The sequence below is a fragment of the Narcine bancroftii genome, chromosome 5 (genome assembly GCF_036971445.1).
Source record: "Narcine bancroftii isolate sNarBan1 chromosome 5, sNarBan1.hap1, whole genome shotgun sequence".
Lineage (NCBI taxonomy): Eukaryota > Metazoa > Chordata > Chondrichthyes > Torpediniformes > Narcinidae > Narcine > Narcine bancroftii.
Window position 1 is genome coordinate 170622818 of NC_091473.1, and position 16381 is coordinate 170639198.

General features: G+C 38.5%; 1 protein-coding gene across 7 annotated transcripts in view; it reads left to right on the plus strand.

Annotated features, from left to right (window-relative positions):
• The window catches only part of LOC138764182 (protein bicaudal D homolog 2-like), an 82265-nt gene that overhangs the window by 28591 nt on the left and 37293 nt on the right, over nt 1–16381 (plus strand). For all 7 annotated transcript variants that reach the window (XM_069939748.1, XM_069939745.1, XM_069939746.1 and 4 more), the window contains exons 3-6: nt 4182–4334; nt 5253–5699; nt 8033–9061; nt 9464–9615. In XM_069939748.1, the coding sequence (XP_069795849.1) occupies nt 4182–4334; nt 5253–5699; nt 8033–9061; nt 9464–9615 (1781 nt within the window). The remainder of the gene's footprint in view (nt 1–4181; nt 4335–5252; nt 5700–8032; nt 9062–9463; nt 9616–16381) is intronic.

Below are 16381 nucleotides of genomic sequence, written 5' to 3' on the forward strand. Positions count from 1 at the left end.
CATCTGCAAAGTCCAAGCTTCCCACCCTGACAGTGCCATGATTGTTACTGGCAACTTCAATTACGCCAAACTGAAAACTGTCTTGCCATGATTTGAATAGCACGTGAACTTTGCTACCAGAGGAGAGAACACTCCTGGATTAGGTGTACTCCAACGTCCCCGGTGCTATAAGGCTGCATCCCTCCCCACCTTGGTTATTCGGATCATATATCTGTCCTGCTAACCCTGGCCTACACTGGCAAAGCAAAGTTGGTCAGTTCGCAGGGAGATCAGGATGAGGGCTGGTTTTTTGGGCTGGGGGGGAGGTTGAGTCGAGAGATGGCAAGACTCCTTTGAGGCAACTGACTGGAGCTGTTTCAGGGAAGCGGCCCTTTATAACAGTCATGTAAACATAGAGGTGTACACAAGCTCACTGACTGGGTATGTCAGCAAATGCAGTGAGGATGTCACTGAGATCAGATGCTTGACAACTAGGCTAACCAGAAACCATGGTTGGATCCAGAATTCTGGGCTATTCCCAGAGCTTGTGATGCTGCCTTCAGGACAGGACGCTAAGATTAGCCAGGGCTGAACTCCTCTGTGCAATCCGGAAGGACAAGTGTGGATACACACAAGATCACAGACAGTTGTGTGACACTGGCAAGAGATCAAGACTATAACTGATCACAAATCAACCATGTGAATTAAGGACAATGACTCCTCCCTTCTTTGCACAGTTCGATGGGAAGAACAGGATAATGCCTAAGAAAGCTCAGTGTCCTCCTGATGAATGTGCCCTCTGTATATCGAGGTGAGGAGAACTCTATCCAAGGTGAACCCACACAAAGTGGTGGGATCAGACAACATACCTGGTCGGGTACTGTGCACAAACCAATTGATGGATGTCTTCACGTACATCTTCAACATTTCAATGCAGTAGTCCATTGATCTGCAGGATTCCAGATAACCACCATCATCCCAGTACCCAACAGGGTGACAATAACAGACCTCAATGACTACCACCCTCTGGCACTGACTCCACAGTGATGAAATGCTTCGACCATCTGGTAAAGGAATGAATCAAACAATGCGTCCCAGAGATGCAGGATCCTTTTCAATTTGTCTTTGGAAGAAAGTGTTCCACAGACGATGATATAGCCTTGTTGTTTCATTATGCCCTGGCCACTTAGAGATTGACGCCTCATATACCATTGATGCCTCATTGATTTCAGCTTGGTGTTTAATATGATAATACATCAGAGGCTGGTGGAGAAGCTTCGTCGCTGGGTCTCGATGCCCCTCTCTGTATCTGGATCCTGGACTTCCAAATGGAAAGACCACAGTCTGTCTTGGGTAGGTAGCAGAATATTGAGCACTGGCGTACCTCGTAATTGTGTGCTCAGTCTGCTCCTGTTCATGCTACTGACTCACGACTGCATCGCCAGATCCAGCTCCAATAGTGTCATCAAATTTGCAGATGATGACACTATTGGAGTCATTGTCCTCATCAGCAACAAAGATGAGTTGCACTGCAGAGAAGAGGTAGAAAATCTTGTGAAATGATGCGTGAGTAACCACCTGAGCCTCAATGTGGACAAAATGAAGATGATCATGGACTTCAGGAGGACCAGGAACCACCACCCTCCACTATACATCAACAACTCTTGGGTAGAGAGAGTGGAGAACACCAAGTTCCTCGGAGTTCACTTAATTAGTGACGTATCGTGAACATTCAGCATCTCCTCACTCATCAGGAATGTGCAACAGCATCTCCATTTCCTGAGAAGACTGAAAGCTACTGGCCACCATTATATCAATCTTCTACAGGTCCTCTAACGACATCATCCTGGCCGGTTGCACCACACTGTGGCCCTGTTGCTGCATAGTGATGGATTGGAGATCAATCCACAGGACCAAAAGAGTGGCAGAGAGAATCACTGGAATCTCCCTCACCACAAAATCAACATGATATACTGGGATCATTATCTAAAGAGGGTGTGCAAAATCATTGAGGACCCCTTCCATCCCATACACAGCGTCTTTCAGCTACTCTCGTCGGGGATTATCAGAGCCAGCATCACCAAGCTCAGGACATGCCGGCAATTTATAGCGAGTATGGGAATGTTATAGTGTGCAAGAGAACATAATATGAAAGAACACGCACAATTTCGGATGGGCATGGGAAATTTTGATCTTGAGAATATCTTTGTACTGATGCCATGGTTTTCCCATAAACAGGACATTTTGGCTTGGGCATTGCACCTTATCAATGATAATTGCCCTGACCTGTCCCTGAGGGTGGAAATTAACATATCAGATTGACAACATTAGAATTAACTTTTAACTCTGAAACCTGTCTTTGATTTATTTAATTGATTCCTCTCTATAAAGATTGCGAATGTGTTGCAGCAGGATATCTATCACTGGTTTTCAAACTGTCCCCCTAAACTCGCACAATCCCTATGTCATAAATGATCAATGATTGGTAAGGGATTGCTTGAATGGGAAAGGAAGGTTGAAAATCACTGCTTGAGACCCAATTGTTACTGAAATATTTTGCTTGAGAAAAATTGTCATTGGCCCATTTCCTTTGGAGTTATGAAACCGAGTCAATTCGGTACAATTAAAACAGTGGTTTTCAAACTTTTTTTCCCACTCACATACTACCTTAAGTGATCCCTTACTAATCACAGAGCAAATGGAATAGGGATTGCTTAAGGTGGAATGTGAGTTTAGGGGGGGGGAAACTTGAAAACCTCTGATCTATATTGATTGACACTTCCGGGGAAGTTGATTGGGTGTTAACTGCAGGAGATTAACTGGTGGATACTGAGATGTGCTGTGCTTTGTCTCGTGTTCCAGTTAAATGCAAATTGCTTTTGTCTGTCAGAATTTAAGAATTCTTGGTATATGTGTGTGCACATTGTATGAGTGAAAATATAGTATATCGAAGGTTAAAAAGAAAACTTAAGGCCTGGACTATTTTGCTTTCCTTCAACTTCCTGCTATTATGCAAATTTGTGGAATGTGATCATTAGAATTTGTAATTGGCATAAGAGTAATTGATCTTTATAATGATCATTATGCATGTTAAATATATTTTGTTGGGAGGTAAATTTGTTTTGCTATTTTTGTAAATCCATACATCAAGTTCAGCTGTAGCAGGGAAAAAAAATGTTGAAAGGCTTCCCAAGTGTGGTTCTCAAGGGGATAGGGGAAAAGGCCCATAGAAAAGCAGGCATGTCGCTCGTTGGTGTGTGATTTTATGAAAAGCAGCTTTAGTGTCAAGAATTTTCTTTCTCAACTGAATTTTTTGGACTGTTAAATTGGGTGGCGGTTGTCAAGGATGTGGGGAAAATAAAAAGGTTAATGTGGAATTGGTGTAAATGGGTATTTTGATGATTGATGTGCACTCATGGCCAAAGGGCCTGTTTCTGTGATGTACGACTTGACAACTCTATCAATACCTAAAGCCACAGGAGCCTTCAAGAATCACATACTTTTTTGAGCAAAATAGTTAAAATTCAAGTTTGTTATCTGATTATACATATACAGTAAAATTCCTGTTATCTGGAATCCAATCAACCGGTGGGGGGGGGGGGGGGGAGAATAAAATGCAGAAGATAAATGTATGTTAACTAAATAAATAGAAATAAAAATGAACGTTTAAAATTGACACACCTCCCTGTACTTTTTCACTCAGTCAACGTGCATTAAAATGCATTATTATTTTTAATGTCCTTTAATGTGTCAGTTTGGTATTTGTTGTGAAAACAATTAAATTCTACCTCTGAATTAGTATACGTCAAAATGTTTTAAACTGCTTTGGGGTTTGCGTATTTAAATATTGGACTTTCTTGAAGTCAAATTTGTAGGTTTATTTTGCAAAGATAATGATTTTGATTTTTTAAAGAAAAAGCAAAGCTGGAGGTTGTGCTAAATATAAAATGAAAATTAAAGTTTTGATGTATTATACATGCGTATTGAGGAATGAGTTGGCATAAATAATTTATCATTTAAAATTCTCCTAAGTGGAGATTTGAAATTCAGGTAATGCCTATATATTTGGTTTTGTAATAACTAGTTTTTGTGACATTTATTTTTAAGGGCAAGTACCACTTTGAAGTCAACTATTAGAATTACAGCATGCTTTGTGGGTTTTCGGATTGGTTAATGTCTGTAAAATATATTTTTGGTTTCAGAACAATCAGATTGTGGAGTTGCAAAGAAATCGCTTGCGTGATGATATTAAAGAATATAAATTTCGTGAAACAAGGCTTCTGCAAGATTATTCTGAACTTGAAGAGGAGAATATCTCTCTTCAAAAGCAAGTCTCAATACTTAAACAAAATCAGGTGAGAAATAAAAATCTCTTTGAGTGTATTCATAATTTTGTTTTGGAGAAGGTGCAAATAGATTTCCAGAAGTTCCTTAAAAGGTAAAAGAATCACTTGAAAGACTTGTTAGATTGGAGCTCCATTTTCCACAAAGAGCACTTGGCCTTAATCTGATTGAAGATCATGAAAGATGGAAATGCAGAAAAATATTCAATATTGTAAGAAAGAAATGAGTCACAAATATAAAATTTTAGCATCAAATCTAATTTAATAATGACGTCCACATATTGTGAAGTCTAGTTCCGAGAAGGAAAGGCTAAAGCTGGAGGAACTTTGAACTCAATCAGGAATAGGTGGTGCAAGACGAGTAGTTCTCAAAGCAGCAGCAGAGAGTGGGGGAAGTTGTGGTGCAAGTTGTGGAGCAAGACGAGTGGTTATCAAGGCGGCAGCAGTGAGATGGTGGGGAAATTGTGGTGCAAGTTGTGGGGCAAGACAAGTGGTTATCAAGGCGGCAGCAGTGAGACGGTGGGGGAAATTGTGGTGCAAGTTGTGGGGCAAGACGAGTGGTTATCAAGGCGGCAGCAGTGAGACGGTGGGGGAAGTTGTGGTGCAAGTTGTGCAAGACGAGTGGTTATCAAGGTGGTAGCAGAGAGACGGTGGGGGAAGTGGTCGTTGCCATTTTGGATGATACTGCAATGAGAACAATTAACATTGAAAATAAAAGCACTTTTTCTTGTTTCAAAGCTTTGTGTCTATTGAATCTGTTGGCTGTTGAAGCAAAAATTGTATTTATTTGAATTTATGCATTTGTTAACCTCATGCCATGTGTAAATCTAATATAAATATGGGGAGAGGTTAATGAAAGCTCAATTGTACAACTAATTTAGTCACCAGTGAAATACCATTTTGCTCAGGAAATTTTCTTTTATAATGCAGGTTGAATTTGAAAGCCTTAAACATGAAATTAAAAGGCTCGAAGAGGACACAGAATTCCTTAACAGTCAGTTGGAAGATGCTATCAGACTAAAAGAAATAGCAGAACGTCAACTTGAGGAATCCTTGGAAACTTTGAAGAATGAGCGCGAGCAGAAGAATAACATGCGTAAAGAATTATCTCACTATATGAGCCTCAGTGATTCGATGTACACCAGCCAACTGAATATCTCTTTGGATGGATTGAAGTTTAGCGATGATGGTAATGAACCAAACAATGATGAATTTGTGAATGGTTTTGAAAACAGTCTAACCAAAATGAATGGTGACAATAAGCTATCCACTCCAAAGAAAAATGATCATTTTAAGCCAGCGCCAAGCTTGGTGTCTGATTTGCTAAGTGAGCTGAATCTATCTGAAATGCAGAAACTGAAGCAGCAACTCCTGCAGGTATGTCATTTTTATTTGGTTATTAGTGATAGGAAGCTTTTGTCACTTTTTGACATTCATGTATATGACAATTGAATTTATCATCAAATTTGACACTATTATAACATATTACAAATAAAGCAATTTTAAAATTAGTTTTTTGGGTTAAAATGGGCAAGTGAATGTTTGTCTCAGTGAAGAGCAGGCATCTGAGTGAATCTTTGACTAAATTGATTAATCGTCGATTACATTACTGTGAAACCTCTGTTTCTTTGATGAGAGCTTCACGGTCTCCTTAAAATAAAAATGGAATTTATTGAAAATGCATTTTTGTTCCATTAACCAAGGATCTCCTTAGAAATGTTTGTCAGTTTGCTTTATGCCCCAGGTTCATATTTATTGTCCGAGTACATACTTAACATCATATACAACCCTGAGATTTTTCCTGCAGGCTAGGCAGAATATTTACCGATCGATCATGCAAAAAAACTGTACACAAGATACAAAAACAAAATGGAGACCTTTAAGCAAAGAAAGAAATTTAAATAAACTGCAATACAGAAAAAAAAATTCACTAATAAAAAATGAGCAAAGTAAGAGTCCTTAAATGTGTCTGAGTTTGTTGTTGAGGAGTCTGATGGCAGAGGGGTAGCAACTGTTCCTGAATCTCATGGTATGAATCTTGTGGCACTTATTCCTCTCTCCTGATGGCAGCAGTAAGAATAGAGCATGTCATAGGTGATGTGGATCCTTCATGATTGCTGCTGCTCCTTGATGGCAGCAGTTTATGTAAATGTTCTTGATGGTGGGGAAAGTCCACGACCTTCTGCAGGACTTTCCACTCCGAGGTATTGGTGCTCTTTTACCAAGCCATGATTTCGCCGTTCAGTGCACTTTCCACTAAGCAATTGTAGAAGTTTGCTAAGGGTTCTTATGTCCTAGCATACCTCCACAAATACCTGAGGAATTAGAGGCACTGCTGTGCTTTCTTCACCATGACATTGGTGTTTTTTAGTGTGTGAAAGCACATTGATTACAAAAACTACTCCTATGAATTCAATCAATTGGATTTTCATGTGCTTTAAAGATGCAATACATTTTGGTTTATACCCATAACCTACCTTGAATATCACGTTTGATTCTCAGATGAAAATGCTGTGTATATCCATAAACATCCATAAATGGATGTCATTTTTGTTCAGAATAGATACTTTAGCAATGTATACAAGTAATCTTGAAGATTTTTTTCTGAGACTGGTTTGTTACTTGATGTCAACTCCAAATTATGTTGCTAAAACTAGGAATTCACCACATACAATTGCAGGATTTGGCTCCAGATTAGATGTGGGATTTTGTCGAATCCAAGTGGTTGACTTAAAATTTTGATAAGTAGCTTGCTGTTTAGTTTAGTACAATATTTGGTAAATATACTCCTGTTTTCACCTATTCATTTCTATTTGAAGTAACACTGTATCTTGTTCAAAATTGGAATAATTTATACAATATAAATCAAAAGATTTGAGGGTTTTTTGTTTATGAAATTATTGATACTTTGTTGTTGTACCAATATGTATGTACAGTTGAAAAAATTGCAAATGAAAATTATATTCTCAGGAACAAATGTTGAACTAATGCACTTACTTATAATTTTGATAAATTTAGGAAACTGGGTTTAAAATCAATCTTTATTCAGTGTCTTCCATTTTTGATTTAATCTCATTTTTTATTTCAAGTATTTTGATTGTAACACAGCAGATTGTGTGTGTCTTTTTTTGCTCCATAATTTCAACATCAACAGTTTCCATAGTACTTCGAAATGCTGAGATGTTGAATTTGTGCTCTATAATTACACCAAAGCCTGTTTTCAATTATGCTATAATTTTTAATGGCGGTCTCGTATTTTCCAAAATAAAAAAACTCAACAGTTAACTTTAGTCATCCCTTGTGATATCACAGGTATTTGATGTCTATATCCATATGAAATTAATTTGACATTGTTTTCATAATCCCAATTTCACAATTTAGCCACTCTGTTTCTCACTTTCATTTCACTAGTTTGTGAATATTCGTCACAAGCCCTTTATCCATCAGAAGTGTTAAATTATTGTCACTTTGAATTGATCTCGAAATGAGTAAATGGCTCGCTATCTTCCAGTACCTTGGCTGCATTTTTCCCTTGAATGAATATTGGATTTCCCGAGTTTTCTTGTTGTGGAACTTGCCTGTACAAAAATTGGTTGCCACCTGTAAATTGTAACAGGAATACAACAATTTTTCATTCTGTTAAGGACATTTGATTAGGTGATACAAATCCAAGTCGTTCCTTTAATTTTTTTTCTTGATTGCCATTTTAGGTAGAAAGGGATAAGACAACATTACTTGCTACTCTCCAAGAGTCACAAAAACAGCTTGAAAATGCAAGAGGTGCATTATCAGAACAACATGAAAAGGTTAATAGACTCACCGAGCATGTTAGTGCCATGAAAAAACTCCAGGCAAGCAAAGAACGGCAGACTGCACTTGATAATGAAAAAGAGCGAGACAGCCATGAAGATGGGGACTACTATGAGGTCGACATTAATGGACCTGAGATTTTGGAGTGCAAATACAAGCTCGCTGTGGCTGATGTCAATGAACTTAAAGAAGAACTTAAAAATCTGAAGGTTAAATACACTGAAAATGAAAATAAATATGATAAGGAGAAAACCAGGAATGAAAGTGAAATCCAAGCCTTGACAGAGAAACTTGAAATACTGGAAAAAACAAATAAACAAGAGCAGGATCAGATTATCTGCCTAGAAAAGGAACTGAAGAAAGTAAGTGAGGTAGCTGAAGGAACTCAGGGTAGCTTGACTGTTGCTCAGGACGAACTTGTCACCTTCAGTGAAGAACTAGCTAATCTGTACAACCATGTTTGTATCTGCAACAATGAGACACCCAGTCGAGTGATACTGGATTATTTTAAAGAAGGCAAAGGAGTTCGCAGCAGTCCGGAAGGTAAAGAGAGAAGATCCCCAGTTCTGCTTACCAAGGGCATTTTTCCAGGCGAGATGGGAAAAATAGAAAATGGCAGTGCAGATGTTGCATCATCTCCTGTTTCATCATCTCCCTCACCAGTATCTTTTGCCAGTGATCCACGCAAAGAACCAATGAACATTTACAACCTGATTGGTGTCATTCGAGACCAAATCAAGCATCTTCAAAAAGCAGTTGATAGAACAACCGAACTATCCAAACAACGTACTGCATCCCCTGAAATGGGGGTGGTGACAGATAAAGACAAAGAAATTTTTATGGATGAGATCTTAAAACTAAAGTCCTTGTTGAGTACCAAGAGGGAACAAATAGCAACACTGAGAACTGTGCTCAAAGCAAACAAGCAGGTAGAGATGTGATTATTTTTGAAGCAATATGTCAAAGAATGGGCAGTGAACTGTGGGCCTTGTACTTTTAAATTAAATTCAATTAAATGCTGGTTGTTAAGTTAACCAGGTATTAAGGTAATCAGTTAAGAAATATGTGCATGCTAACAAAATTTGCTAATTTTAAGTGCACTTAGTAACTATTAGGATGCGACAAATCTAATTTGCCTGTAATGAGATAACATGCACAATTTTTGCATCGCTTTTGGAACAGCAACGTATTTATATAATGCAACGGACAGCGTGTCTTTGCTAGAATTGTACTGAATTTAATTCTATTTCTGGGTTGCATTTTCAGTTTAACTAAAATGCACATCCATGTTGCATTTTTTTGAAAAAACAGAATAATGTTTTTATTTTCAGACGGCTGAAGTGGCCCTTTCAAATTTGAAGAGTAAATATGAAATTGAGAAATCAATGGTTACGGAGACCATACTGAAACTTCGTAATGAGCTTAAAGCTTTAAAAGAGGATGCTGCTACCTTTTCGTCTTTGAGGGCTATGTTTGCAACAAGGTAAAATCTTAATTGAATTTAGTTTGGCATAATATTAAGATTTGTCACTTGTCCTATTTCCCATTTAGAGTTTTCAATGAAAAATAATAATTGTGTGCCTACCTTGATTGGGATTAGATGATCTAAATTATGTACATTTGTAAGAATGTTTTTCATGTTGTTATAATTGCTTGAGTTTATAATTATAGCAGCCAATTTATGCAGTCAAAAATAATATGGTTAAATTTCTGAACCTGTGCTATTAACAAAAATAACTGTGACCTTTATACTTTCCTCCATTAAGGTCTTCTGGTGTATCAGGTCCCATGCTCCCAGGCAGTTGTGAGGAAACCTGCAACATTATTAATTTGCCCCAAGGTTTATATTGGTTCGTCCTCTTAGAAAAGTTGGAGTCCTCAAGATCCTGTATTAAACTGACAGCTGTTCAATTGATTCTGGATAAATTAGAAATGTTTTACATAAAAAAAAGTACTCTTTAATATTTTGAGTATTTGTGAAATCACTTTAACACACTACCCTGCTTTATTAATTGTTACACAAATTGAAAGAATTCATCATTAATTGTCTGCTTGAGACTCTCTTCTGCTTTAATTTTTTGCTTTTTCACTTTTCTGTCTTGTGTTTCTCCCATCATTTTTCAAGTGAACCATTTTTTTCCCCTGCCATCTTGATCTATACTTTTCCAACAGTAAATGCTGGAATCAATTATGAAAGAAGTGGCAGTAGGTACTCGGAAAACTAGATGAATAGGTGAAAAAGTAATTGTATTTGACAATTCTATTAAGTGTTTGAAAATGCAATCAGCAAAATAGAAAAGGGAGAATGAATAGATGTGTGTTTGGACATTCGGGAGGTTATTAAACAAAACTGCAGCAGATGTGGTTGGGGGTAGCACGCTGGTCAAAAGGGGTCTCAAAATAAGGGGTCAGTCATTCATGGTTGAGGTGAGGAAAAACTTTCTTCATCCAAATTGTAATGACTATAGAATATCTATAAAGTTATCACAAAAGCTTTGGTGCCTCGGTCATTAAATGTTTTAAGAGCAGTTTTGATAGGTTTTGGATAGTATGGAAATCAAATGATATAGGGTTAGAGCAGGAAAGTGGGACTCGAAATGATCAGCTAGGATCTCTGCAATGTATTGAATTGTCTACTTCTTCTGTGGCTTATGTTCTTGAGTTTTTATCTGCTATCATCTTTCAACAGCTCATCTTTAGTCAAAGCATTTACAAATTAATTTATTTTCTGATTGTAAATAGAAGTGACTTGTATTTTCAAGATCTGGGACATCCAAGAATGCTTTAAGACTAATGAATTGTAGTTTTAAAAAAAAAATCACTGTTGCACTTGCTGTCGGCAATGTGACTGCAATTTTCACATCACAAGTATTCACAAATAGAAGGTCTTGATGACCAGATTGTGATTCTTTGAAGGTTTTACCTTGAGAGAGACTAGTGTAGAAATTGCAGGGGCCCTGGCAGGTCTATTCAAATGTTCTTAGCCATGGGTAAGGTGCCTAAGAAGATTGGATTACTGATGTTGTCCCATTGTTTAAAAAGGCTCCAAAAATAAACTAGGTAATTATAGCCAGTGAGCCTGACATCAGTAGTAGGCAAATTATTGGAAGGAATTCTGAGAGATAGGATATATAGGTATTTGGACAGTCAGCATGGCTTTGTGCGTGGTGGGTAGTGTTTAACAAATCTTGTATTGATTTTTGAGGAGATAACAGAGTGTAGATGAAGGAAAGGCTGTGGATGTTGTCTGCATGGATTTCACTAAAGCCTTTGACAAGGTCCCACATGGGAGGTTAATTCAAAAGACCCTAGGTATCTATTGAGAGGTTGCAAACTGGATTCTCCCACTGTGTGGGAGAAAACAGAATGGTAGTGGATGGTTGCTTCAGAGACTGGAGGCCTGTGTCAAGTGGTGTGCCTCAGGGATCTGTGTTGGAACCATTGTTGTTTGTTGGCTATATCAATGATCTGGATGATATGTAGTAAATTGAATCAGCATATTTGCTGATGACACAAAGATAGGTAGGTGTTCTGGACAGCAAGGAAGATTTTCGAAGCTTGCAGAGAGTTGTAGACCATTTGGGAGAATGGGCCAAAAATAGCAGGCAAGTGTGAGGTGATGAATTTTGGAAGAGCAAACCAAGGTTGGACATGCACTAGAAATGGTAGAGCACTGAGGAGTGCAGAGGAGCAAAGAGATCTTGGAATACATTGTTCCCTGAAGATGGCATCACAGGTGGACAGGATTGCAAAGAGAGCTTTTGGCATCTCAGCCTTTATAAATCAAAGTATTGAGTAGAGGAGTGGGGATGTTATGTTGAAGTTGTTTAAGGCATTGGTGAGGCCAAATTTGGAATATTGTGTGCAGTTCTGGTCGTCTAACGACAGGAAGGTTATCAATATGATTGAAAGAATGCAGAGATTTACTAGGATGCAGCCGGGTCTTCAGAAGTTGAGTTACAGAGAAAGATTAAACCGGTTAGGACTTGATTCCTTGGAGAGAAGAATGAGGGGAAATTTGATAGAGGTTGACAAGATTATAAGAGGTGTAGACAGTGGATTCAAGTGGCTTTTTCCATGTAGATTGGGGAGATAAATGGGAGAGGTCATAGTTTTAAGATGAAAGGGGAAAGATTTAGGGAGAACATTAGGGGAAAGCTCTTCACTCAAAAGTGAGTGTGGAATGTGCTGCCATCTGATGTGAATGCGGGCTCAATCTTAAGAATAAATTGAATAGATACATGGATTGGAAAGGTCTGGAGTGTTATGGAGTGGGAGAGGGTCAGTGGGACTAGCGGAATAGTGGTCGGCACAGACTTGAGGTTCTAAAATAACAGCGCACACAGTCTCAGTTTAAATTTTTGTCCTCAAAGGCAGCCACTCCAACATTGCACCATTCCATTTTGGAATGTTAGCTAAAGTGAATCAAGCTAAGTTCACATCATATTGTCAAAACCATCTCATTTATTCTCTTTTCTCTATAGAACATTATCCAAATAACAGTACAGCACAGGAAATGGCCCTTCGGCCCGTGTCTCCGCCAAACACGGCAAGTTAAACCGAATCACTGCTGTGTGCACATAACCTATGCCCTGCATATTTGTGTGTCCATCTAGAAGTCTCTTTAATGCTACCATTTTATTTGTTTCCACCTTGATGTTCTTCAAAAGACCCAACACCACCGCTCCCTCAATTTCAAAATCTCAATTTCAAAAAGTGTGGTGTTCTCCACACTTCTTTCACAATCCTCCATGTCCTTGGTGAACCCTGATGCAAAGTACTCACATCTTCTAACTCCAAGGATAAAGTCTCTTTTTTTGTCCTTGATAGTTCTGTCCTTTCCCCATTTATTCCTTTATTTTTACATGTATAACGTTCCTTGAGATTCTCTTTAATTCTACTTGTGAAGGATATTTTATGCTTCCTTTTGACACTGCTTGAGCTCTTTCTTGCCATCTTGATATTCCTCAAGGGCCCCTGATTTTTGGCTTCCTTAACCTTGCATGTACTTCCTATATATTTTTTTAACCAAATTCATGACCTCTCTTGTAATGCCCTTCCTCCTTACTGGAACATGCTTGGTCTCTGAACAGCCGATCCTGAAACAATTCCTATCTGTCAAATTGTGGACTTGTCAGATAACCGCTGCCCCCACCCTTAAATTTAGTTTGCTCCCACAGGGTTCAGGTTTATCCTTGTTCTTATAACTATCTTAATACTTAAGCATTGTGATTACTATTTCCAAAATAATGTTCCACTGAAACTCTAATCACTTGGCCAGGCTTATTTTCCCCATACAAGGCCAATTATGGCCTCTTCCCTGGTTGGACTGTTGACTTGCCATTTCTTGTCAAACAAATTCTGCCCATTTAAGCCTTTGGCACTAAGGAAGTCCCAGTAAATAGCAAATAATATCCTATCAGAGTGATTTCTTCTTTTTGATCTCTAACCATGTTGCTTAAGTGAATGACCCTGAAAATATATCCTCTCAGTGCAGTTATAACACTCCCTTATAAGCTATGCAACCCCTTCATCTCTTTTACTTCCCTTTCTATTCATCTATGAAACCCATCAAGCTGCCAGTCCTGTCTCTCTTGCAGCCAAGTCTCAACATCAACATCCCAGGTGTTGGTCCAGACTGCAAGTTCATCTGCCTTATTCACGGTCTCCTAAAATTTAAAATTATTTATTTTTAAGTTCCTCTTCACTGCACTGTTTTAATTATAGCTTTGGTCTCTCTCTCATTTCCTTTTGCATCAAGCACCATGAGCTATTTTAATTCTCTATTACGATTTATTGGGTGGCACAGTTAGCGTAGCAGTTCGCGTAAATCTGTTACAGCGCCAGCGACCCAGGTTTAAATCCAGCACGGTCTGTAAGGGGTTTGCATGTTCTCCCTATGTCTGCATGTGTTTCCTGGTTGCTCTGGTTTCCTCTCACCCTTAAATCATACAGGGTTGGAGGTTAATTGGGCAGCATGGGCTCGTGGGCCGAAAAGGCCCACTGTGCCGTGTATTTTTAAAAAATATATAGCTTTTGGTTATTCACAATCTGATACCTTCATGTGCATTCCTAGAAACTTGCATGATTTTGTTCTTTCCCAAGTTGATAGGTTTTAAATCCATTTCTTCAGCATTTATTTAGTTACCTTCCACTGATGTGGTTCCATTCACGATCATTCCAAAGCTTTACATTAGCATTTCTGACAAACTTCTACTGGTTGATGAGCTTCCAGCCATTGCTTTACCTGATCAAGCAATTCTCTCCTCCTTTAGATAAATTAAACTGGAAAGTCTGTAGACGCCGGGGATGTAGTGCAATGTACAAGTGCTGGAGAAATTCAGCAGATCAAAAATACATTGATGAAGGGCTCAGGGTGAAAATGTTGGTTGCCCTTTTTAATGTGATTGATAGTACTCTACATGTCTCTGAGTATTAACAAACTTTTTTCAGCTTACATTTAACAGCCAGTATCTACAATGGTCTTCAGGTAAATTGGAGGTAAGGCAGGAAAACGGTTTATATCGAACCGATGGGGGCAGAGCCAAGAGGGTCTAATCGACCCATGCAGCGAGTTCCAGTTCACTGCGCCTTTTACTTCCTATAAATGCTGCATGATCTGTTGAGTTTCTCCAGCACTTTTGTGTATTGCAAAGCAAGATGCTCAGTGTCTTTGCCAGTCACATCTGAAACTACATTTGTTATCCACAGCGTGTCTTTATTGCATGGTTCAAGGCCAGGCTAACTAACTGGTTCACACCAATTTTCTTCACTATTTATCTGGTACATGTCATTCCAAACCTGCATATGCCCCCCTGGTTGTTCTGTACTGCTTAGTCAAAGTTAATATTAACCTCTCTTGTTCCATATTCTTGACAAGATATAAATCTTTATTGGCCATCATTTATTTACGTTTTGCTCTTGATTTTGAATGATCTGGGCACGATCTTTGAAGTTTGATAGAAATAAGCAATTTGCTTTGGGTGTCTTTTCAGATGAATCATCTTAACTCACTTTTCAAGTTCATGGATGTAAACTTTATCCCCTTCCAATGTTGTTCATTTATTCTACTGGAATCCCTTCAATGCCTTCACTTCTTCCATTTCAAATGTGCTTATTGTAACCAATACAGTTGGACTTGAGATCTTATCAAATCAAGTTCAATTTCCCATCAGTGTTGATGAAAGATTATTGACCTGATACATTAATTCTAATTCTCTCTCTTCAGATGTTCCCTAACCTGAGGATTTTAATTTAATTTCCCATTTTTGTCTTATTTCAATGTCAACTGAATTTTTATCTTCGGTATTCAATTCTTTGAAGTACAGTAAAATACCCATTATCTGGCACCTTTGGGGAACGTGGATTATAGAAATGCAGATTTTCCAATTGACTGAAGCTCACTCTTACAATGCCTAACTAATACACTTGCATTAAGAATACACTGTTCAAAAGACTGTGTGCAAAATGTCAAGTAATTTGGGAAAAAAAAAATCAGTATTATTGTCCTTCATTTTTATCAAGTAATTCCTGTAACTTACAAAATTTAAATCGGAACCCCAGTTGCTGACACTGCAGCCATGTTGTGCTAGTTACCACACAAACTGTGCTGCCGTCATAAGTAACCACCCCCCCCTCCCCCCTTCCCTCACTCATTACAGGAAAAAGATATGGACTCTTTGTGGGAAGGGATAGGGAGACACTTTGGGAGACTCGTCCCATTTTCAGCTGGCTCTTCGTTCTGGTCAAGCCTTCTGCGGTACCTGACTCGCCCCCATGCTCGCATCTCAGTCAGGTCTTTAGCACATTTTCCTTTCGCTGACAGCCCAACTCAAATGTCCCTGTCGGGCCCTCGGCGCACCTTTAAATTCAAACCCATTCGTGAACGCAGAAACAACATTGTGCTACCTGTTCTGCTGTCATAATTAACCCCTCCCCCAAGTTTACAGATAAAGCCTTACTAATATTAATAAAAATAAAGGTTTCCTTGGCAGAAATAGGGAGACACTTTGGGTGAGTCGCCCCAATCATAATACTGTGAAAAGAAATTTGAACCATTAAAGAAATTTTGGAAGGCAAAATGTTGGTTACAATGATACAAATGATAGGAATGCCAGACCTGTTTACATCCAAAATGCGGTAGAACTCTTTTTAAAAATCTAAAGAGTCTGGAGTAACCATGACTGGAAAAAAAGTACTACTTTTTATTGGGATCAAGCAGCTGAAAAGATGCTTGCTGCTTTGATAAG